The sequence below is a fragment of the Vulpes lagopus genome, chromosome 1 (assembly GCF_018345385.1).
Source record: "Vulpes lagopus strain Blue_001 chromosome 1, ASM1834538v1, whole genome shotgun sequence".
NCBI classification, from domain to species: domain Eukaryota; kingdom Metazoa; phylum Chordata; class Mammalia; order Carnivora; family Canidae; genus Vulpes; species Vulpes lagopus.
In genome coordinates this window covers 179,833,651-179,854,864 of record NC_054824.1, presented here as the reverse complement: position 1 = coordinate 179,854,864, position 21,214 = coordinate 179,833,651, and the positions used below count along the sequence as shown (strand labels likewise).

The 21,214-nt window shown below is 38.8% G+C and overlaps 1 protein-coding gene and 1 pseudogene across 4 annotated transcripts in view; both read left to right on the top strand.

The window, feature by feature from the left end:
- Positions 1-216: 216 nt before the first annotated feature.
- Positions 217-21,214, top strand: part of CD55 (CD55 molecule (Cromer blood group)) — a 46,297-nt gene continuing 25,299 nt past the window's right edge. For 3 of the 4 annotated variants that reach the window (XR_005990200.1, XM_041770552.1, XM_041770538.1), the window contains exons 1-9: positions 217-363; positions 1,914-2,096; positions 3,472-3,663; positions 4,261-4,360; positions 5,446-5,531; positions 9,046-9,234; positions 13,005-13,166; positions 14,157-14,222; positions 17,289-17,309. Coding sequence is in view for 3 of the 4 variants with exons in the window: in XM_041770552.1 (XP_041626486.1) it covers positions 279-363; positions 1,914-2,096; positions 3,472-3,663; positions 4,261-4,360; positions 5,446-5,531; positions 9,046-9,234; positions 13,005-13,166; positions 14,157-14,222; positions 17,289-17,309 (1,084 nt within the window). In the remaining variant the exon portion in view is untranslated. Of the gene's footprint in view, positions 364-1,913; positions 2,097-3,471; positions 3,664-4,260; positions 4,361-5,445; positions 5,532-9,045; positions 9,235-13,004; positions 13,167-14,156; positions 14,223-17,288; positions 18,244-21,214 lie in introns of those variants that run through there. The other variant, XM_041770529.1, reaches the window with a different exon arrangement.
- Positions 6,846-6,934, top strand: LOC121475133 (annotated as a pseudogene).

Below are 21,214 nucleotides of genomic sequence, written 5' to 3'. Positions count from 1 at the left end.
AGATGGGGGCTCATCGCAGGCCCCACTCTAGCAAAGAGCAAAGGCGGGTCCAGGCGTCTGGCCAGGGAGCCCCTCTCCCGGGCCGCTGCCCCCCGCCCTGGCCCTGCCCTGCACCTGCCTGAGCCAAACTGCTCCCGGCTCTTCGCCCCACCCTCCGTGATTCAGAGCCCCAGCCCCGCCCCGGCGCTCATTTAACTGGCTCGCGGCCGCCTAGACGCGGCTGCTCCTTCCAGCTCCGGCGGCGGCTCCGCGTCGCTCGGGTGCGGGTCCCCGCTGCCATGGGCCTCCCGCGCGCGCTGACCCCGCCGCCCCCGCTGCTGCCGCTGCTGCTGCTGCTGCTGCTGCGTCCACCTGCCGCGCGGGGTGAGCGGGGGCGGGGGCGGGGGCGGGGCGCCCCGCGGGGGAGCCCGGGGCTGGGTGCTGGGTGCTGGGTGCTGGGTGCTGGGTGCAGGGCGCGTCTGGGGACCGGGGTGGGGGGTGAGGAATGTGGGCAGGTGGATTGTTCCTGTCCTCCGCCCCCTCGGGCTGGGGCGCTGCCAGCGGGGTCCCCCGGGGCTACCTGCAGTTTGGGGGTGCAGGGGGGGGCTTGCCGGGTGGGATCCCCACCTGCAGGGCTTCAGGAGCCCGAGGGCCAAATACCTGCAAGCCCAACCGCAGGGCTCAGAAGGGGATCCTGGGTCCCCCAACACACCTTTACGGGCTGGAGGCCAAGAGGCTGACCGCCCTCACCTTTTATTTTTTATTGTTTTTTTTTAAGATTTTATTTATTTACTCATGAGAGACCCACAGAGAGAGGCAGAGACACAGGCAGAGGGAGAAGCAGGCTCCCTGTGGGAAGCCTGATGTGGGACTCGATCCCAGGACCCCAGGGTCATGCCCTGGGCAGAAGGCAGATGCTCAACGGCTCAGCCACCCAGGCGCCCCCACCCTTACTTTAAAAAAAAAAAAATATATATATATATATATATATATTTATTGGAATATATATATATTTATTTATTGGAATTCAATTTGCCAACATATAACACCCAGTGCTCATCCTCAGTGCCTGTCACCCAGTCACCCCCACCCCCTGCCCACCTCCCCTTCCATTACCCCTTGTTCCTTTCCCAGAGTTAGGGGTCTCTCATGTTCTGTCTCCCTCACTGATATTTTCACTCATTTTCTCTCCTTTCCCCTTTATTCCCTTTCACTAATTTTTATATTCCGCAAATGAATGAGACCATATACTGTTTGTCCTTCTCCAATTATTTCACTCAGCAGAATACCCTCCATGGTATTGGAATGGTCCATGGATGAAATGGTCCATCCATGTCAAAGCAAATAGTGGGTATTTGTCGTTTCTAATGACCGAGTGATATTCCGCTGTATACATAGACCACAGCTTCTGTATCCAGTCACCTTTCAATGGACACTGAGGCTCCTTCCACAGTTTGGCTTTTGTGGACACTGCTGCTATGAACATCGGGGTGCAGCTGTCCCGGCATTTCACTGCATCTGTATCTTTGGGGACTCCCACCCTCACCTTTTAAACAGGAGTCGGGTTGTGTGCTGCACGGGCGGCTGCAAGTGCGCAGGCCTCACCTTCCAGGTGTAACGTCCGTGGGGGCATCTGTCTTTCCTGTGGGCTCAGCAACAGCACCAATGTGGAGATCAACTCGAAACCACTCAAAAAATAATAATGATGAGAAGGAGGGCTTGATTCTGTCTTTATTTTAGTGCTGAATTGATGACAAGACAGGCAGCCCGGCAAGTTTCTGGTGTGTCCCTCCTGCACTGGGAGGGGATGTAACACGTTCATCAGAAGCCCTGGCTGCTTCCCTAACTCCTCTTGGAAAAGAAAATGTTGCTGTGGACTGACAAGTATTATTTCCTTCAGTTCTGTTTTTTGGTGATTTTTTTTTCCTCCCTAGGTAATTGCACCTTTCCCCCAGTGGTACCTAATGCCCAACCAATTTTGGGAGATCGCGACAGTTTTCCTGAAAACGTCACAGTAACATACAAATGTAACGAAGGCTTTGTAAAAGTTCCTGGCAAATCAGACTCCGTGATCTGCCTCGACAGCAAATGGTCAAAGGTGGCCGAATTTTGCAACCGTAAGTTCTTAATTTTGTATGTAGAAGAGTGACTGGTAATTGATAGTTTTCAAGCATTATGAAACCCCAGGGTATACCTGGCACTTCACACCACGGCTAATTGACTACATTACTTCCCAGAATAGGTCCTGCTGCTTCATTAACAGGCTTGGATTTTTTTTTTTTTCTGTTGTTTTTTTATCCCCCGATGCTGTACATCCTGAACTAATAGAGAAAATAAACAAAAAGTACGACTTAGGGAGTAAATTATCTATGAATATGTTTGGCAGTCACCTTGCGACACATCAACAAAGGTCTTCTGTGTTCTTAAATTTCATTTTCATTTCACTTACCAAATACAACTCCATGGTGGCATTTTAAAAAGTTCTCTGTGTTTTCCTCAGAAATCTATCATTAGATGCATAGTCTTGTGTTAACTTTGACATATATGAGTAAAGATAAAGACAAGACTTGGTTCCCAGCTTTGGACACCCTGGGGAATAGAAAGTAGAGTAAATATTGAAACTGCCACAAGTATTTTTTGAAACCAGGTGTGAAATCAGCTTTAACTTTTTGGTTAGAGAGAAGGCAGTGGGTTGAAGTACTTAAGCCTTTGCACATGTATCATGTTGTAGAGTTTATAACTCTTCTACATATATTACTCCATTGACTCCTCCAGACAACCCCATGAGTGGAATAAGGACTCTAACCCCCATTTTTCAGTATGGAAATAGTCTGGGGAAATCGTCCTCCAGAGATCAGTAACTTCTTGAGATCAGAGGTCTTACACAGGAGAGCCAGCGTCCAAACTTGAGCCTTTGGACTATAAATCCAACGTCCCATCCACTATAGCACGCCTCTACGAAGTCACATTTGCCCAGATATTTACCATTTGTAAATACTTGTATGTACACCACTAGCTCATGAGATCCATGGCCTTCTGGGTTGTTGTGAGGATTCAATGAGTTGATATGTAGAAAACATTTAGAAGTATTTGATAAATATTAGCTATTACTATTACTGTTATTGTTGTTATTCAGTACGTTAGCCCAGGGTCTGGAAATACTAGTTCTTGTCTCACCTCTCCCTCCATAGGGCAGGCAAAGGTTAGTGCCAGGACTGTACCTGGCAATTAAAATGGGTTATATATATTTCCTGAATTGTTGGCATAGTGATATCTGGGTAGCAAATTTACTAAGTAGAAAGTAGAAGTATATATGTGAATATGCTTGATGCACTCTAAATGTCCTAGTGATATGAATATAGTTAAATACCAAATATGTACAAAGAAGTACAGAAAAAGGTGATGTAAGGACCAAATAATTCTGGATAATTAAACCTAGATTCTAAAATAAGGTAATATTCATTATGCTGTTGCTTTTGTTAATGCCTTTAGGTAGCTGTGATGTTCCAACCAGGCTACTTTTTGCAACTCTCAAAAAGTCTTTCAGCCAACAGAATTATTTCCCAGAGGGTTCTGTTGTGGAATATGAATGTCGTCCAGGCTACAGAAGAGACTATTCTCTCTCAGAAAAACTAACTTGCCTTAAGAATTTTAAGTGGTCCAAGCCAGATGAATTTTGTAAAAGTGAGTATAATTTTAGAGTATTCTTAATCATATGGTATTTGGGGAAACAGTATTTCTTCTTTCATTCATGCTGGAAATCTTTGTGTGCATATTATTATTTAGAATGGGTCTTTTTTTTTTAAGATTTTATTTATTTATTCAGGAAAGACACAGAAGAGAGAGAGAGGCAGAGACACAGGCAGAGGGAGAAGCAGGTTCCATGCAGGGAGCCTGATGTGGGACTCGATCCTGAAACTCCAGGATCATGCCCTGGGCCAAAGGCAGGTGCTAAACCACTGAGCCACCCAGGGATTCCCTAGAATTATTCTGAAAAGAGCCATCAGAGTAATTCTATAATTTTGTTTTAAATTAGGCAAACTAATTTCTTGTGATATAGGAGTATTAATTCACTCACAGATATCACATTTAATTAGTTTAAGGGTACCTAGAATATAATAAGCATATGTTCTAAATATGGTGCCTCGTTTGAAACCTACAAAACAAAGGCAAGATTTTAAAAGTCCAGGGATATGAAATGTCAGTAGTTCAGATGATGAATTTGCACAGAAGGGCCTGATAATTTAATGAAAAACAAAATCAAGTTGTGCTCTCTTCTAGAAAAATCATGTCCTAATCCTGGAGATTTAAGACATGGTCATGTCACTATACCAAATGACATATTATTTGGTTCATCTATCTCCTTCTCGTGTAATGTGGGGTAAGTTTTGGCACACTACACACTTATACTCTATATTTAACAAATTTAAAAATAAATTAGGATTTAAGACTGAAGTTTTTAGGTTTGTGATCGGTGTTTACAAGCTAGTCTCAATAAAACAACTCCTCTGCTCAAAGATCTTTCATCATGAGCTCATCGTGGTTAAATTTAATAAAATGGAACAAGAAAGGACAATTTCTTATATCACCAAATTCTCTCAATTGTTAGATTTCGGTACATATATGATTCACTAAAAAATTTTAAATTTGATTAGTAAAGGAAAAACCTTATAATATGTTGGCACTTGTGGAAATTAAATCCTTCAAGTGTTCAAATGAAACCAATCCTTACTTTACCTAACAGTGAATTTGCGTATGTTTTTTTTCTGTATACAAACTGCTTGTTATATGATATTATGTGTTAAAAACACTTATTCCTAGTATGAAAATGTCCTTCTGACCTGAGGTCTTTTCTCAGTTCTCTATGTAGGGAAAAGGAACTCACTCTGGGTATCATCAGTATCTGTCTCAGAGACTGCTGGAAACTTTATGTTCATTTTCTTATTAAATATCTGCATATTGAATTATGATATTTTACTCTGTGTGTCTGTGTCCCTGCTCTTTATTAACTAAAAATATCAGTGTCATGCATCTCCTGTACGAAACAGAGATGTTTGCATGGTTCATATGATTAATATTAAATTTGGGGAGTACTTTGAGCCTTAAAATACAAATATATTCTACTATTCTATGAAGCCTGTGTTGATCTTTTAGAACTCGGAAATATAAAATATTCAAGCATCTATGGCACTTTAAAATGTTTCAAAAACGCTTTCACATTTTCTCATGTGGGCCCACCCAAATAAAAAATGTGTTGCATATCTTGCATTTTTTAATCCTTTGGATATCACCTTTTTTAAATTTAATTTTTTCTTTTCCTATTAACTCCTGCGTGAACTTTGATCAACCATTGTTTTGTCTCCATCTACTGGTGGAGTAAATATTCTAGGATGATATTTTGGAGAACTTCAGGGAAGCCAAACATGTGGATGGGACCTAACTTTTTTTCTCCCTTCATTGCTTTAGATACAGGTTAGTTGGTGCAGCTTCTAGTTACTGTGTCCTCGCAGACAACAGTGTTGAGTGGAGTGATCCGTTTCCGGAATGCCAAGGTAAGACTGAAAAAAACCCCTAAGCACTCTGGTTATAAGGCTGAATAATCAATGGTAAATTACTTTCTCTCATTAAAAATTATCCACATTGTGTATTTGGAGTACCCTCACCTTCCAATGTGAAAGCGTCTTAGCTAATTTCAAGATCTTTATCAGTAGTGTTTCTTAATTTATTAGCTGTGAAGATACAGGATTTTAAAAACCCAACAAACTCCAAAACAAACAAAACAAAAAATACACAGCAAACAGGTATGTATTGTGGTTGGTCATTTATTATCCTACCTTTCCTTCTAACAGTCAAGCAAAATAGATGCAGGGGTTTTCTTTCTTCATAATTCCTAATTTTATGAATTAAATTACTATTGATCAGAGAGTCTGTATCATCTGACCCTACATCCCAAGATAAGTGGCAAGAGAAGGCATTTAACCCAGATCTCTGGACTTCAAACCCATCATTTTTCCAGGACCCAGAGTTGCCTCTTTTAGGATTATGAACTGAGCTAATTATACATGTTTTGAGGTGTGATTTATTTTTCATCATTAGAGAAATAAGGTTACACAATAAAGAAGAAATATTATTTCTGGACTTGAGAATCTTCTCAGAGGGAGATAGGGCATAGAAATAGTATCATAAATGCATGTACCCAGTCAAATTTCTATATGTCTCCTGAAAATAGAGAGGAGTAAAATATGTGTAACATACTTCTTTTTTCTTTTATAATAGAAAAAAAAATGCAACAACTTAAAAATGTAGGCATTATGTCTCCCATCTTTGCTAAAATTACTGCTCCAGTCAAGTTTTTGGTGTTTTGAGGAGCAGAAAAGTGGGATAGACTTAGTGTAATTTGTTAAGCACGTCTTGATTGATACACTGTGGTAGGGAATGTATGTATGGGGTCAGTTGATATGAAGACAAATAAAATGAAGTCTTGCCAACAAAGAGCTAGAGTAAGCTGGTCACACCCAAGTACACCCCCACATGGCCCACCACCTTGTGCTCTACCCTCTTATGTCTGCTACTTCTCTGTTTTCTTATCATTATTACTTTGAAATTTTCACTGTTACCCCTCACTACACACCTTTCTCACTTCCACCATTTAGTAAGGGGATGTTGTAAGTGATACTAAAGTTAAGTTTGGACAGCAAACTTACTCAGATAGGTACCCCCTTTTGGCTCTGTGAGGTCTTGATGCGTGTAAATGGACAATTTGCCCTCCACGCCCAAGTCATGGACCCTGAGACCTTTTCCCCCACGACACTGAATTTTGGGCTACGGGTGTACACATTAGCGGCATAGGCCATTCTCAACAATCTGGACCATGTGGTACATGTACTAAAATTGGAACGATGCAGAGAAGATTAGCATGGCCCTTGCTCAAATCTATGAAATACTAAAAAATATATATGGATCAGAAGAAAGGACCCTTTCAGGCTCTGCACGGGGAGTTCCGAGGATCAGTTCCTAGAGCATGGTTTACAATGAGGTGGAGGAGGAGCTCTCAGTGAGCATACCTTCAGCCCTGCAGATACCCTACCTGGTAGGGAGAAGCACAGTGAGAGGAGGGGCACAGCATGACCTCTAAAGTGTGGGAGCTGGGGCAGGAGTCTCACTTGCCTGAGTTCAAGGGTGACACTGATTGCAATGGCTCCCATCCTCCGTTCTTGGGCTCCATTAATTTTTCATCCACACTCTACCCAAAGGGATCCATCTGAAACACAGATGTGACTTTTCTCTTCCTTCTTCAAGCTTCTCCTCGTCACTTACAATGCCTAAACTCCTTAGTAAAGCATACAAGGGTAGCCATGGTCTACCCACTTCACGCTTATGTCTTGCCCTCACACTTTATGCTCTACCCACGCAGACTGCCCTACATCTTTCCTCCTGCTACTACCTCTGCCTGGAATGTCCTTCAGCCCCTTCTTTGCTTAGCTTTTCTTTTCTTCCTTGTTTCTCCTTTTTTTTTTCCCACCCTCATTAAGGGTTTGCTCTGGTACTCCTTCTAGAAGCTTTCCTTGACCTCCCCTCTAGTTAACTGTTCTTATCTCTTTCTACGCCATGGTGCACACTTCTATGATAAGCCTCACTATTTTGTATTAAAATGAAAATCTTTGAATCTTTTTGTCACTTTAAGACCTAGGACTTAATATCTTATTTAGTTTTGCAATTCTGTTTACAGAACAATGCCTGGTAGGTGTTAGGTACTCAGGAAATCTCTGAACTGTACTGATGGTGATGTGTAGTCATCAGGCACCCTAGCCCAGTGTAAATCAGATTAATTTGCTCTTGCTCCTTGCTTTGATCAGTGGCCTAAAAGTAACTTAAACGTTAATTGGTATTCTCTGGATACTTAAGGCCACTCGATGTAACAAAATTTGATGTCCACAAGTGATCACACTGCTTTCCTGCCTCTAGACAGTGTGAGCCATTGCATTTTTTATCAGGGCTATTGCCAGGTATGCCTAGAGCCACTCTACTTATACCTCTTGCTCAATAAGTTTACTTTAAGTAAAAGACTGTGAGTCAATATTTGCTTTAAAAAATTTTATCATAAAAGTCAAAATGTAATCCTGATACTTTAGATATTTTGCTCTGTTCAAATGATCTATTCCTGTTTCCTAAGTATGCCATGTGACTTCTAGGCTCCTTTCATTTTGGCATCATTTCCCTCCGGAATGCAGAGCAATGCCCTTTTCTCTGCCCTCTTAGCAGAAGGGTATAGCTCAGTTGTTGTTTTTTTAAAGATTTTTAATTTATTTATTTAGAGGCAGAGACATAGGCAGAGGGAGAAGCAAGCTCCTTGCAGGGAGCCTGATGCGGGACTCGATCCCAGGACTGGGATCATGTCCTGAGCCAAAGGCGGACACATTCAACCATTGAGTCACCCAGGCGTCCCGGGTATAGCTAGCTCAGTATTAAACTCAAGTTCCATTTCCTCCTTAAAAATCTCTGCCCTGCTTTAACCTCTGTCTGAACTCCGGCAGTATTTGCTTTTTCTTGCACAGTTTGGTATGTAATGTGTGAGGACTTTATTATAATTTTTGCTTTACATGTATGTTCCAAATCTTTTTTTTTTTTAAAAAGGATTTTATTTATTTATTTGACTGAGAGAGAGAGATTGAGGGAGCACAAGCAGGGAGAGTGGCAGGCAGAGGGAGAGGAAGAAGCAGGCTCCCTGCTGAACAGGAAGCCCAATAAGGGGCTCAATTCCAGGACCCCAGGATTATGAACCAAAGGCAGACTTTTAACCAATTGAGCCACTAGGCTCCTCCTAAATCTCATTTCTATACTTTGATCTCAAAATTAGCATTCATGTTTTATACCATTTGTATCCAAAACTCCAAACACACTACTCATTACTTAATAGGTATTTCTAAGCTCTCTGGTTGATAATGCTGAATTTAGAAATGGTAGATTTTTTAATTTTTTAAACAAATTATCTAACATATTGTAGTCCTAACTTATTAAAGTAATTGGCAGTTTTATTAATGTAAACTATGTTGGATTTTTTTAAAGAGATTTTTTGTCCAGATCCACCAGAAATTAGCAATGGATTCATTTATGATCCACAGAGGACTTACGTGTATCAACAGTCTGTAAAATATAAGTGTAAGATCGGCTTCACCCTGATTGGAGAGAACTCTATTTATTGTACTGTTAAAGATGATCAAGGAGAATGGAGCGGCCCGCCACCTGAATGCAGAGGTAATGAGTTTGCATAGTTGTATTTTTGTTTTATTTTTACCTTTTGGTCTATACTTAGACTACACAGATTCTATGAACTCCTTGAGAAATGAATGGAAAATGTGGTACATATGCATATTTGCATTTTTCTGGGGGGGGTACAATTTTTCATCAGATTCTCAGAGGGGTCTGTGATTTCCAAGGAAGGAGGAACCACTGATATGTAAAACATGGGGTAATGTAAAATGTATGAATATATAAATACACACATATAGCATATGATACACACACACATAATATGTCTCACATTTTTAGTAAGTTCACTTAAATTTGCCATTTCTTACCAGATCACATTCAGTAAATTAATATTCATACAAAAGGTGTTTTGTATGAATGGTTTATTTTATTAATAGTTGTGAGGGAAGCTTTTTGTATGTATGGTTTATTTTTATTTTGTATGTATGGTTTGTATGTATGGTCACGTGACTGAAGAAGCAGAGATCACCGTGGGGCCTCTGATCTTCCTGGGAAAGGCTAGTGATCATGGTATAGAGGGGTCAACCTCTCCTCACACCTCTGTGATGTTGGGCTTAGGCCTGGCCACGGTGGTATCCCTGACTCTAGCTACCATTGTCCTGGTCCTTGCCAAGAGGCATCGCACTGCTTCCCACCCTGTGATATGCCCTGCATCTGTCTCCCAATAAAAGAATAAGCAAAAAAAAAAAGATAAGTGATTAATATGGTTAAGGTATTAAAGGAAAAAAAGAAATAGAGAATTTCAACAAAGAACTGGAATCTATGAAAATGGAGTAGATATGCTACAACTGAAAAATCTAAAATCTGAAACGAAGAGCACCATAGGTTTAACAGTGATTAGGGCACAGCATTAGGAACTGAAAGGAAGGTTCGTGAATAATGCCCAGAAGCACAAAGAGGGAAGAAAAATGTAAAGTATAGATAACATATCAGGAGCTATTTGAGACATGTGAAACTGTTCTAACATAGGTTAGCTAAGAGGAGAGATAAACAGAATGAAAAAAAATAGAAGTATTCCAAGAGATAATAGAATGCTCCAAATACATGAACCCATTCCAGAGGTTCTCAGGGATAAAAATAAAACACTTTCTGGCATATCTCATGGCAAAAATTTTGGAAACTCAAAATAGTGATAAAAGCAGCAGGCAACAAAAAGACACATTATCTTCAAAGGAGCAACGCTAAAGCTGATCATAGACTTCTCAGCAAAAATTATGGAAGCCAAAGACAGTAAGAAGAAATCCTTCAAGTTAAAGAAAAGAAAATGACTGCTCACCTAGGATCCTTTACCCAATGAATATGTCCTTTAAAACTGAATGCAAAATGAAGATATTCTCATACGAAAACTAAGGGCACTTGTCACCAGCAGATCAGACCTGCACAGAATGACAAAGTAAAGGCATTCCTTCAAGTAGAATTAAAATAATCCCAAGAAAAACATGAAAATGCAAGAGGAAATGAAGCACACTAGCAAAGTACACGAATATGGACTGTACAAAATGATAAATGCAGTGTCTTCTGGGGTTTGACTTTTATGTCGAGTACGAGTATATAATAGCAACAGAGCAAAAGGCAGAAAGAGGTCAATTGAATTTAAAAGTTAAAAGGCTCTGGCAATACTAAAAGGTTGTAAAATTGTTACTTTGCATAATTGACTTATCCTCTAATACCTACTGTAATCACTAGGGCTGCCAGGAAAATAATAGTGACAGAAAGTATAAATCATAAGCTAACAAAGGAATGATAATAAACACTTCATCCAAAAGGAAACAAGAGAGGAAGAGAAACATAAAATAGATGAGTGGGAGAGGAAGCCAATAGTAAGGTGTTTAATATAAACCCAACTACATCAGTAATTACACCAAGTGTAATTTGAGTCAGACTGGATTACAAAAATTAGACCTATTAGTTGTTTACAAGAGACACAATTTAATGATTAAAACACTGAATGGTCAAAAGTAAAGGATGGAAAAATATACTTTGCAAACAGTTACCAAAAAGAAGAAAGAAGCTGGTGCCAGTTCTATTAATATCAAAGAATACTTTAGATATGACAGTTCATAGTGATAAAGGGGGTCCATCCAACAGGAATCTATCACGATCTGCGATCTATGAACACTCGAGAAAAAGCTTCCATCCACATGTAAAACAAAAACAAAAGCAAAAAAAAAAAAAACGGACAGAAAGAAAAATAGACAAATTCCATGATTATAGTTTGAGAATTCTACATACCTCTTTCAATAGCTGTTAGAATAAGCAACCAAAAATCAATAAGACTATAGAAGCAACAGTCAAACTTTTAAAAAATTGACATGCTAAGAGTCATAAGGACATAAGGAAGCCCCACAAGGACAGATGGAAAAAAATTTTTCAAGTGTACATGGACCACTGACCATATGCTGGGCTCTAAATCATGATGTGGTTTGGAAGATTGAAATAGTTTGGAGTGCGCCGATGGTGATGGAATTAAACTAGACACCAAAAACCAAAAAAGGCAACTGGAAGAGCCATTTCCAGGAAACAAACTATGGTAGCATGTAAGTCTGCTGGACCAAAAATGAGAACCAGCCTAGTGCAACACAAAATCAACGTTATATATGAGCATCTTAGAGGAAGAGTCCATATAAAATCCTACCCTAGCATTACCATCCATCACTGTCTGCGTGCTAAGGGCTGTGCTTCTGGCCAGGTGTTTTACCTGAGTTATCACTTCTCCACTGTCCTCAGAGGTAGATTCGGGAAGCAGAAGTAAGTGACACAGCACCTGGGTACGTGGAGCAGAATGTGTGCCCGCAGTGCTGGTGGTGGCACACCTGAATGGTAAAATGGGTTGCTCCAGGGGCAGGCATTGTGTGAGATGACTTACCTCCGTTATTTCTCTCAGTCCTTACCATAATGCTCTCAAATTTGCTTTGTTTTTGTCCTCATTGCACCCATGAGGAATGATAAAGCTCAGAGGGATTAGAGAAATTCTCAACCGTCTCTAGTGTGTGGTGAAACGCAGCCCTACTAGCTGCCCTAGAAGGGAGTTTGTAAGCAACCCCAATAACCAACAGGCACTGAAGACCTAACATTGTACTAAATGGTTAGATTTGTGATTTTCAGAATAGGATCCTAATCCGAGTTCACTTCAGAGGTTTGTTCACTGATCTGTAGTCTTATGGTCCCTTGAGGGACTAAACTCAAATGTGTAAAGTTGGCATCCGGCACAAGGGGAAAAAGAGTAATTTTATTCAGGTCAACTGTATTACTTTAAAAAAAAAGAAGCAAAACAGAACAAGTTCCCAAGGTCACTTACATGTCCTGAAAACATTAGAAAAAGGAACCATGCTGTGATTATCTCTGCCTGTCCAGTGGTTATATCTGGTTCTTTGGTCCTGGCATAAGCAAAGGAAAACATTTAGTGAGAGAAAATATCTTAATTTGGGGTGTGTCGCAGAATGAGATCACCACCAACTCTGACTTTGGCTTCTTTTCTTTAACACGGAAAACAGCTTAAGAACCTCAGTACTACTACTTTGGTGTAAACCTACTTTAGTTGGCCACAAGTATAATTTATATTAAAGTAAAAACAATGCATCGTTTCAGTTCCCTGAGAAAATCACAATTAGACTTGGTTTCCTAAATGTCATATTTGTATTTGGGTGTTTGTGGGAGAGAAAGAGAGAAGTCCTAGAGTAAGCAAATAGTTCCTAAGTCTTAACTTGACAGCATTATTTAGCTAAATTTTTTTAAACATTTTTCTTCCACATAAGGTTCTCAGACTTCTACAGTCACACCAGGATTTCAGAAACCCACCACGGCGAATGTTCCAGGTACCAAAACTACATCAGCTCCTCAGAAATCCACTACAGCGAATGTTCCAGGTGTTGAAGCTACATCAACTCCTCAGAAAACCACTACAGCACATGTTCCAGGTACCAGAGTCCCATCAGCTCCTCAGAAACCCACCACCATAAATGCTCCAGCTACAAAGTCCCCATCAACTCCTCAGAAAACCACTACAGCACACGTTCCAGCTACAGAAGTCCCATCAGCTCCTCAGAAACCCAACACAATAAGTTCTTCAGCTACAGAAGTCCTGTCAACTCCTCAGAAACCCAACACAGTAAATGTTTCAGCTACAAAGGCCCCATCAACTCAGAAACCCAACACAATAAGTTCTTCAGCTACAGAAGCCCTACCAACTCCTCAGAAACCCAACACAGTAAATATTTCAGCTACAAAGGCCCCATCAACTCAGAAACCCAACACAGTAAGTTCTTCAGCTACAGAAGTCCTACCAACTCCTCAGAAACCCAACACAGTAAATATTTCAGCTACAAAGGCCCCATCAACTCAGAAACCCAACACAGTAAGTTCTTCAGCTACAGAAGCCCTACCAACTCCTCAGAAACCCAATACAGTAAATATTTCAGCTACAAAGGCCCCATCAACTCAGAAACCCAACACAGTAAGTTCTTCAGCTACAGAAGTCCTATCAACTCCTCAGAAACCCAACACAGTAAATGTTTCATCTACAAAGGTCCCATCAACTCAGAAACCCAACACAATAAGTTCTTCAGCTACAGAAGTCCTACCAACTCCTCAGAAACCCAACACAGTAAATGTTTCATCTACAAAAGTCCCATCACCTCCTCAGAAACGCACCACAGGAAATGATTCAGCCACTGCCAAAAAATCCCCCACATCAAATGCTCTATTTACAAAGACCCCATCAGCAGCCCAGAATCCCATCATGGCAAATGCATCTGCTACACAGGCCATCCCAGCAACCCATAAATCCACCACAACGAAAGCTTCATTTACACAGCTCCTTCCAGCAACACAAAAGTCCACTGCTGTACATGCCCCAACGACTAAGGGTCTCCACACAACAAAAAGATTGACCTTTGCTCATATTACAGCAAAACAGAGTTCAGCTGTTCCCAGAGCAACCAGCACACCTAAAGGAAGAGGGACCCCCGGTTCAGGTTAGTTGACACTACTCAGGTTTTCCTGAGTGGGGATCTAATGTGCTATGGTGGAACGAGTTTTTCCTATGAACACTCTTGACTTTCTTCAGAGGCAGATTGGGAGTATGTGAGGGTGAAACATTCTGTAATAATATATAAAAAGAGTGGGGCTCCATGAAAACAATGCTACATTAAGTTTGGCAAAGAAACTCTGTTCTTTATCTGAGCTTTAGGGGGTCCTTGAGTTCCTCAAGATCCTTCAGAGAACCAAATATGTACCATCCTTATGGTCATTTTCGGGGTCCAGTTTATTGATAGAGACCCATTGCTTCAGCACGCTCCAGGATCTCTCTAGGTTCCGTAGAGTCGCTAATTTGGTAGAGCATGTCAACTGTGTCTTCTAAATAACAGAAAATGCAGAATTCTTTGAAATAGTCTATATTTACACAGGGTCTTTAAATGACAATTTTTAGAAAAGTGGAGTAAAAGACGCTGTAGACTTCAGAAATACGCTTTGAGTGAACGAATGAAACCCTTCTTACTGATGACTGCTGCTTCGGGCTACCGGGATGTTCTTGCCTTGTCTATTAACTTGCCTAATGTAGAGCCAAAATTTTTATAGACTTTCTTATTCCCTGTTAGAGAGACCCCCCCCACCTTGTTGTTGTTGTTTTTTTTTTCAATTCTTTGGGAAATCTCCATAGGACTTTGAGCCAGAAGAGACTTCTTTAAAATTGTTTTTACTTTTTAGTTGAAGTCAACACACACATACCCACAAAATCTGCATAAAGCACCCATGTATGGCTCAGTAACTTTTCTCAAGCAAATATTTGTGTAACCACTACAAACATCAAGAAATAAGACGTTGGCAGCCCTTCAGACTTGCCCCCTTACTTTACAGGTGCTCTGTCGATGATCCTGAACTCCATCCTCTGACTTCCCTAACCAGTAGGACCCTGGCTTCTGCCCCCTACACCACATGGCCCGAGGACCTTCCCTCATGGCATATGGTTCTCCCTCTTTTGGCTTCGGCCGGCTTCTGCTTGTCTTCTTAGTTTCCCCACCAGTGCCTTCAAATCATTGTGATTATTGCTTTTCCATTTTTTGTCCAAATTTCAGAACTGCTATGATGAAGCCTGTTTTACCATCATCACCCAGATAATTTTTAAGAGCTTGAAACATCACCCGTATCCTTGTTGAACTTTCCTTTATTTCTTGATCCCTTAGGTAAAAAAGCCAAGTACAGGCATGTACATGAAATTTTAAGCCATTCCTGCCTGCTTTTGCTCATTCTTCGATGGCATCAAATCACTGTGGGTTTTTTATAGCTCTTTTTAAAGTTTTTTTCTTTTTTTAAGATTTTAGTTATTTATTCATGAGAGACACAGAGACAGAGAGAGGCAGAGACATAGGCAGAGGGAGAAGCAGGCTCCATGCAGGGAGCCCGACGTGGGACTTGATCCCTGGTCTCCAGGATCACACCCTGGGCTGAAGGTGGTGCTAAACCGCTGAGCCACCCAGGTTGCCCTCTTTTGAAAGTTTTTAAAAATAGTTTTACACATTATGACCATATCTTCATAGGGATTTCATTCATTTCACAGTTGTTCTCTTGAAGCCTTTTTTGCCATTCTTTTTTTAAGAATTCGAACATTACAGATACTATGTCTTGTGCCACTTCCGTTTCTCTCCCTCTAAGGCACTGACTCTCCTGAGCTTGGTGCGTAAGCATCCTAGCTATGTTTTAATTCTTATGCTGTATGCGTGTATCCATTAGTAGTACATGATATTGTTTTGTATTTTTTTATGATTTACATGAGCAGCATGTTGTATGTTTCATTATCTGACTTAACTTTTGGCCCTCAACATCGGTTTTATAGCTTGTGTTGACGCTTTTAGATCTAGTACATTACTTTTAACACTTGTAGGAGGTTACCAACTTCTCCAATTTTTATGACCTCCCTGGGCCTAAAGGTTTTACGATGAGTACACCTGATTTTTCATGGAGCAAGGCAAAGAGAAATAAGTTCTACTTTATATAAATTTGTTACAGTACTTTGTTGAACTATTTCTTTTTGCAAAAAAAAAAAAAAAATATATATATATATATATGACAATGAAACAAATTTAAATGAAACCTGAAAAAAAAATGAATGAAACCTGAGTCAATAACTATGATGAAAATACAACCAATATTTGGAGTCAGATTTCTCTCTTTTGTGCAGTTAGCTTATTCTTTAAAAATCATATACTATTTTATGCTCAAATTGAAGAAGAAAGTCGCTGCTACTTGCTGGGTATGTGCCATAGTGGTGTGTACCATGCATTTCCCATTTCTAGACATGAGTCCTTGTGCCAACTTTGCAAAATAAGCCTTTCTGGCTTCATTTTATAGATGATGAATTACAGGCTCAGAGATTAATTTGTGTGATTCATATAGTGCTCAGCTTATAGGGACAAAGTTAGGAGTTAAACATCTATTTGCTGGCTCCAAATCCTTTGGTTTTTCTGCTGCATAATATCTCCTTGTTCTCAGTGGTACTTTGAGTAAATCTGTTCACTACTTAAGAGAGCAGCGTATTATTACCAATATATTTATTTGAAAGTTATTTTGCAGTGGCGCCTCCATAGTCCTCAAAAGGTGTAAAAATTAACATGCTATGGTAATTTGAGCTTTTGATAGAGTCTGCTGAGAGAGACCTCAGTTTCTGATAGCTTCTTAGTCATGGGATTGGATTGTAGTTATTTACTCTGTTAAGCTTTCTAACTTGTTTCTTGCCATCAAGTCATATAACTGAATTATATGGTGTTTGTTTCAGTATTCACTAACTTTCTATCATGCTTCATATTTATAGTGTTGATTCTGTTGAATAGATGTAGATACTGGTATATATGTTGTTGGATTAAGTTAACATATAATTTTTCATAAATTTATTTACAATTATTTCTTTCAGCTATGAAAATCTGAGTTACTTTTGAACAAGTACATTCTGTGGATATATATGTTAAATTGCTAGCAAATCGTTGACTTTAAATTTATTGGGTTTTTTTTTTTAATTCTTTTTTTTCTTTTATTTTCTTCTTCAGGTGCTAGCACCATTACAACTGGTAAGTTTGGTTCTTCGGCAGTTAAAAGGAATTGTCGTTACTGTGGGCTGTACAGTCCATATCCCTGGGAGAGAATGTTGTCTTTTAAGTGTCTTAAGAATACTATTAAAATGCGATGTTTAAAGGTGTCAAAGAGAAGAAAGGTAAATGCATTTTATCGACATGTTTGCTGGACACCATTAGGTACTCGGTATATTCCTAAGTATTTCCAACCATGTTCTTGTTCCAAGGTAATTTTAGGGTGACTTAAAGTCATTTAGCCAGCCAGTCAAGTATTATTGAATGCCTGTGGTGTCAATGCATAATCATTCTAGGGGCCAAAGCACAAGGAGAAGGAGGCAGTTATCAATACAGTTTTTAAGCCTCAAATATTTTATAAGTAATCGCAAACTACTCCTTCACTTCTCTTCCAAATAAACCGGAATGCTACCTTTAATTGCATCCTCTTCTTCTTCCTTTCCCTGTCTGTGATTTAAAGCAAAGATAGCTTTAAAATTATTCTGTTGTTATAGATAGGAGGACATATTTGTGTTGCGATTTCTTCTAGCCCTTATTCCAGTCCTTTTTTGAGTGTTCATAAATATATTATTTGATGGTACAAATTTTAACAAGAAGATGAATAACCCCCGAAGAAGATGGTGAAAGAAGCGTTTGTTAAGAAGCAATACAGCTAAGTTGGCATGTTAATAAATAATGTCCAATAGAAAATATACTCATAAAAAAGTGAATATTTTAAATTATGTTCTTATAAGCTGAAGTTGCCTATTGATGTATGCATGAATGACACAAGGGGCCCAAGCTGAGAGTAGTATTTTAGTATTATTATTTATAGTTCTTTTATATTTTGAATGAACTTTTCCTTAGCTAAAATATTTATCTTGGAAGGTTTGAACAGTTGGAATTCACTTTGTTTGTTTGATATTTTAAATAGAAATAAATGTATTCTAAATTAAAACTTCATGATTTCATCATTTAATATTAACAATGATAAGTTTAGTGGATGGGCTTTTTCTCGCCTGCGCAGTGGCATCCAAGGAAGGTTTCAGGTGTTTATTTTCTCTGAAATTCTTGAAGTGTGTATTATGTGATTTCCCAGAAACTTTCCCTTAGAGTTAGTTGTAATTCCAGTTTGTGCTCAAAAATAAAGAGGAGCTCTCTCCCTTTTCTTACATCAGACATGTGGCAATATTTTTCTTTGGGATCCCATACTTGTAAAATATGAACCTAAAAATTATCTTTATTTCTTCAATTTACTCTGTGAATTGGGTAACTTTTCTCATTTTATTTTTATTTATTTTTATCAATTTTTTTTTTTTTATAAATTTGAGTGTAGTTGCCACCCACACAGTGTTACATTAGTTTCGGGTGTACAACATAGTGTTCAACAAGTGTATATACACTATGCTGTGCTCACTACCCTTGTAGCTGCCGTCTGCTATTACAATGTCGTTAACAAAATTCCTTATGCTGCGCCTTTTATTCCTGCCACTTTTTTTTTTTTTTCATTTGGAAGATAAGCAAACTCAACTTGCAAGGAAATTGCTTTTCTTGATTACCTTGCAATGTTAGTGACTAATGTGGATGACACTAGAACTTTGGAAGTATTTGAATTTTTCCTATTTAATTCTGCTAAGAAAGAGACTGACTAATCTCAGAACTTCCTTGTTTGCCACGTAAGTGAAGACTTTATTGTGAGGTTTAAAGCTATCCATTCAGCTGACTCTGTACCAGTGTTTCTCAAAAATAGTTTTTTCTTTATTGCCTTCTCCCCCTCACAGAACTTCTTAGACATTTTTTTCCCTAATAACCCCCACCATGAAATTTTACTACCATTGATATACTGTAAATCTATTTATATTCTGTATGTATATCTATACTTTACCCTAAAAAAGTAGGATTTTTTTTTCACCCCTTTGGGATACTCCTACCCCCATTGAGAATACATGCTCCACATAGTTGTATTTTGTTTTTGCTTTTATTTCTGTTTGTTTGTTTGTTTGTTTGTTTTATGCTGACATTGTATAGAAGACAGGCTTATGTTTTGGAGTCTGGCCTTGAATCCTGTTGGTTGTTGGTTTTTTTTTTTTAATTTAGTAATTATTCAACCCAGATGATTGAACTTAATCTTTCTGAGTCTCCATGTTCTCATTTATGATCCCTCTTTAAAGTCATTGAAGCTTAATTCAAAGTTAAGAAATAAGATAACATAATCATATAATTTTTCATTGATCTGCTTAGGCTGGCCAGAGAGGCATTTGAATTTCCCTCACTTAAAAAATATAGAGGCACAGAAAATCCACTGATAAAAACAAAACCCTTTAAGGGTCCTATGGGTGTTGCTAAGGAAGTAGTCTTGAATTGTCATTTATAAATCTGAAAACTTAAGGTTTACTCCAGCACATTTTTTTCCCTTCTATAAAAGACTCTTTCTGGTGTGACTTCCACTGTCTACAGACCTCAGTTCCTTTATTCTATTAGGTTAAATAGGATTATAAGGAAGAAAAACCTATTAACAACTTCTTTAGTTTTGCATATGAACTGCATTTCCACTTTATTATATATAAGTGAGACCTTTTGAAGTGACTGGACAAACCCACATTTCTTCAGAAATAGAATCCTTAAATTAATATCAGATCTTTTAGTGGAATTCTGACTTGGTTTCTTCAGGAATGGGGATGGATACTGTACATGTTAATTTAGTACCCATTTAATATAAATGGTATTCAAATAACCTTCAGGTGTTTTTATTGAGCATACTATGAACAATTAAAATTGTGACCAGAATCTGGGATTAGAAATCACTTTTTCTTTGGTGACAAACTATTCAACATAGCCTTTTTTGATCTCAGTTTTCTCATCTGCAAAAAGATTATTCAATGCTATTTAATAATAAATATTTTCTAAACACTTCCTACTGTTTGCCAAGTACTGTGCTAGTTACTGGAGTAATGAGATACGAGGTGACAAACGGCTTTATAGTGTTTTAAACACTGTAAATATCATCCTATTGAGGAACATTGTTAGAATACTCCTTTTACTTGGAGAAAACTGTTTTCTAAAATTATATAATTTTCCTACCTAAAAGTTCTTCAATTAATGATTCAGAATGTTGGTATCATAATCATAATTCCATTGCCTCACGTATTCTAAGCCATAAGTCTTAAAATGAGACTGAATCGCTTGGGTTGGTTTTCCATAGATACCAAGTAAATTTTGAGATCATAGCTATTGCCTTTATACTCAAAGATATCTTTGTTTACAATTTGGGAAGTAATATTCTTATTAATTTACTGAGGAATCATTTATGTAGAATCTTGTTTCTCATATTTCTGTATTTGATCTAGTTTCCGGTGAAAACATCAGTCTCTGCACATATTCTTCTAGAATTACATATATCTGCTGGTCAGTGTCCTAAGAATAAGATTTTAGTTCTGTCATCCAGATACTTTGGGTCACTTTAAACTTTTCGATCTTCATTTATCATTCAAATTGAAAATGGGATGGTCTTACAATCACTGAAAATGATGGCATTCATGGGAGTGGTGAAGGGAAAAAAAAAAAAACCCAAATTTTTGAGGAGCCATGATTTATTTTATGAATTCAGTCTTTCCGAGCTAACAATCTGGAGCTAGGGGATCAGTGAAAGAAATTGATTGGGTAAAATATTGTAAAAACTTAACCTGCTGTAGAAATAGCTGTTTTCTTCCATCATGTATCCCTATGACAATGCAATTGTGTGGCATGTGTGTTTTTGCTGATTTTGGAACCAATTTGGGATTTGGTCACATCAGCTTCCGTTGTTTTCCTGGTGTCATGTGTAATTTCCTTTGCAATACAGATCAAAAGAATAGAGCTCAAGGACTTTGTGGGGTGGAGTAGGGAGGAAAAGGGAGACAAAGAATGGT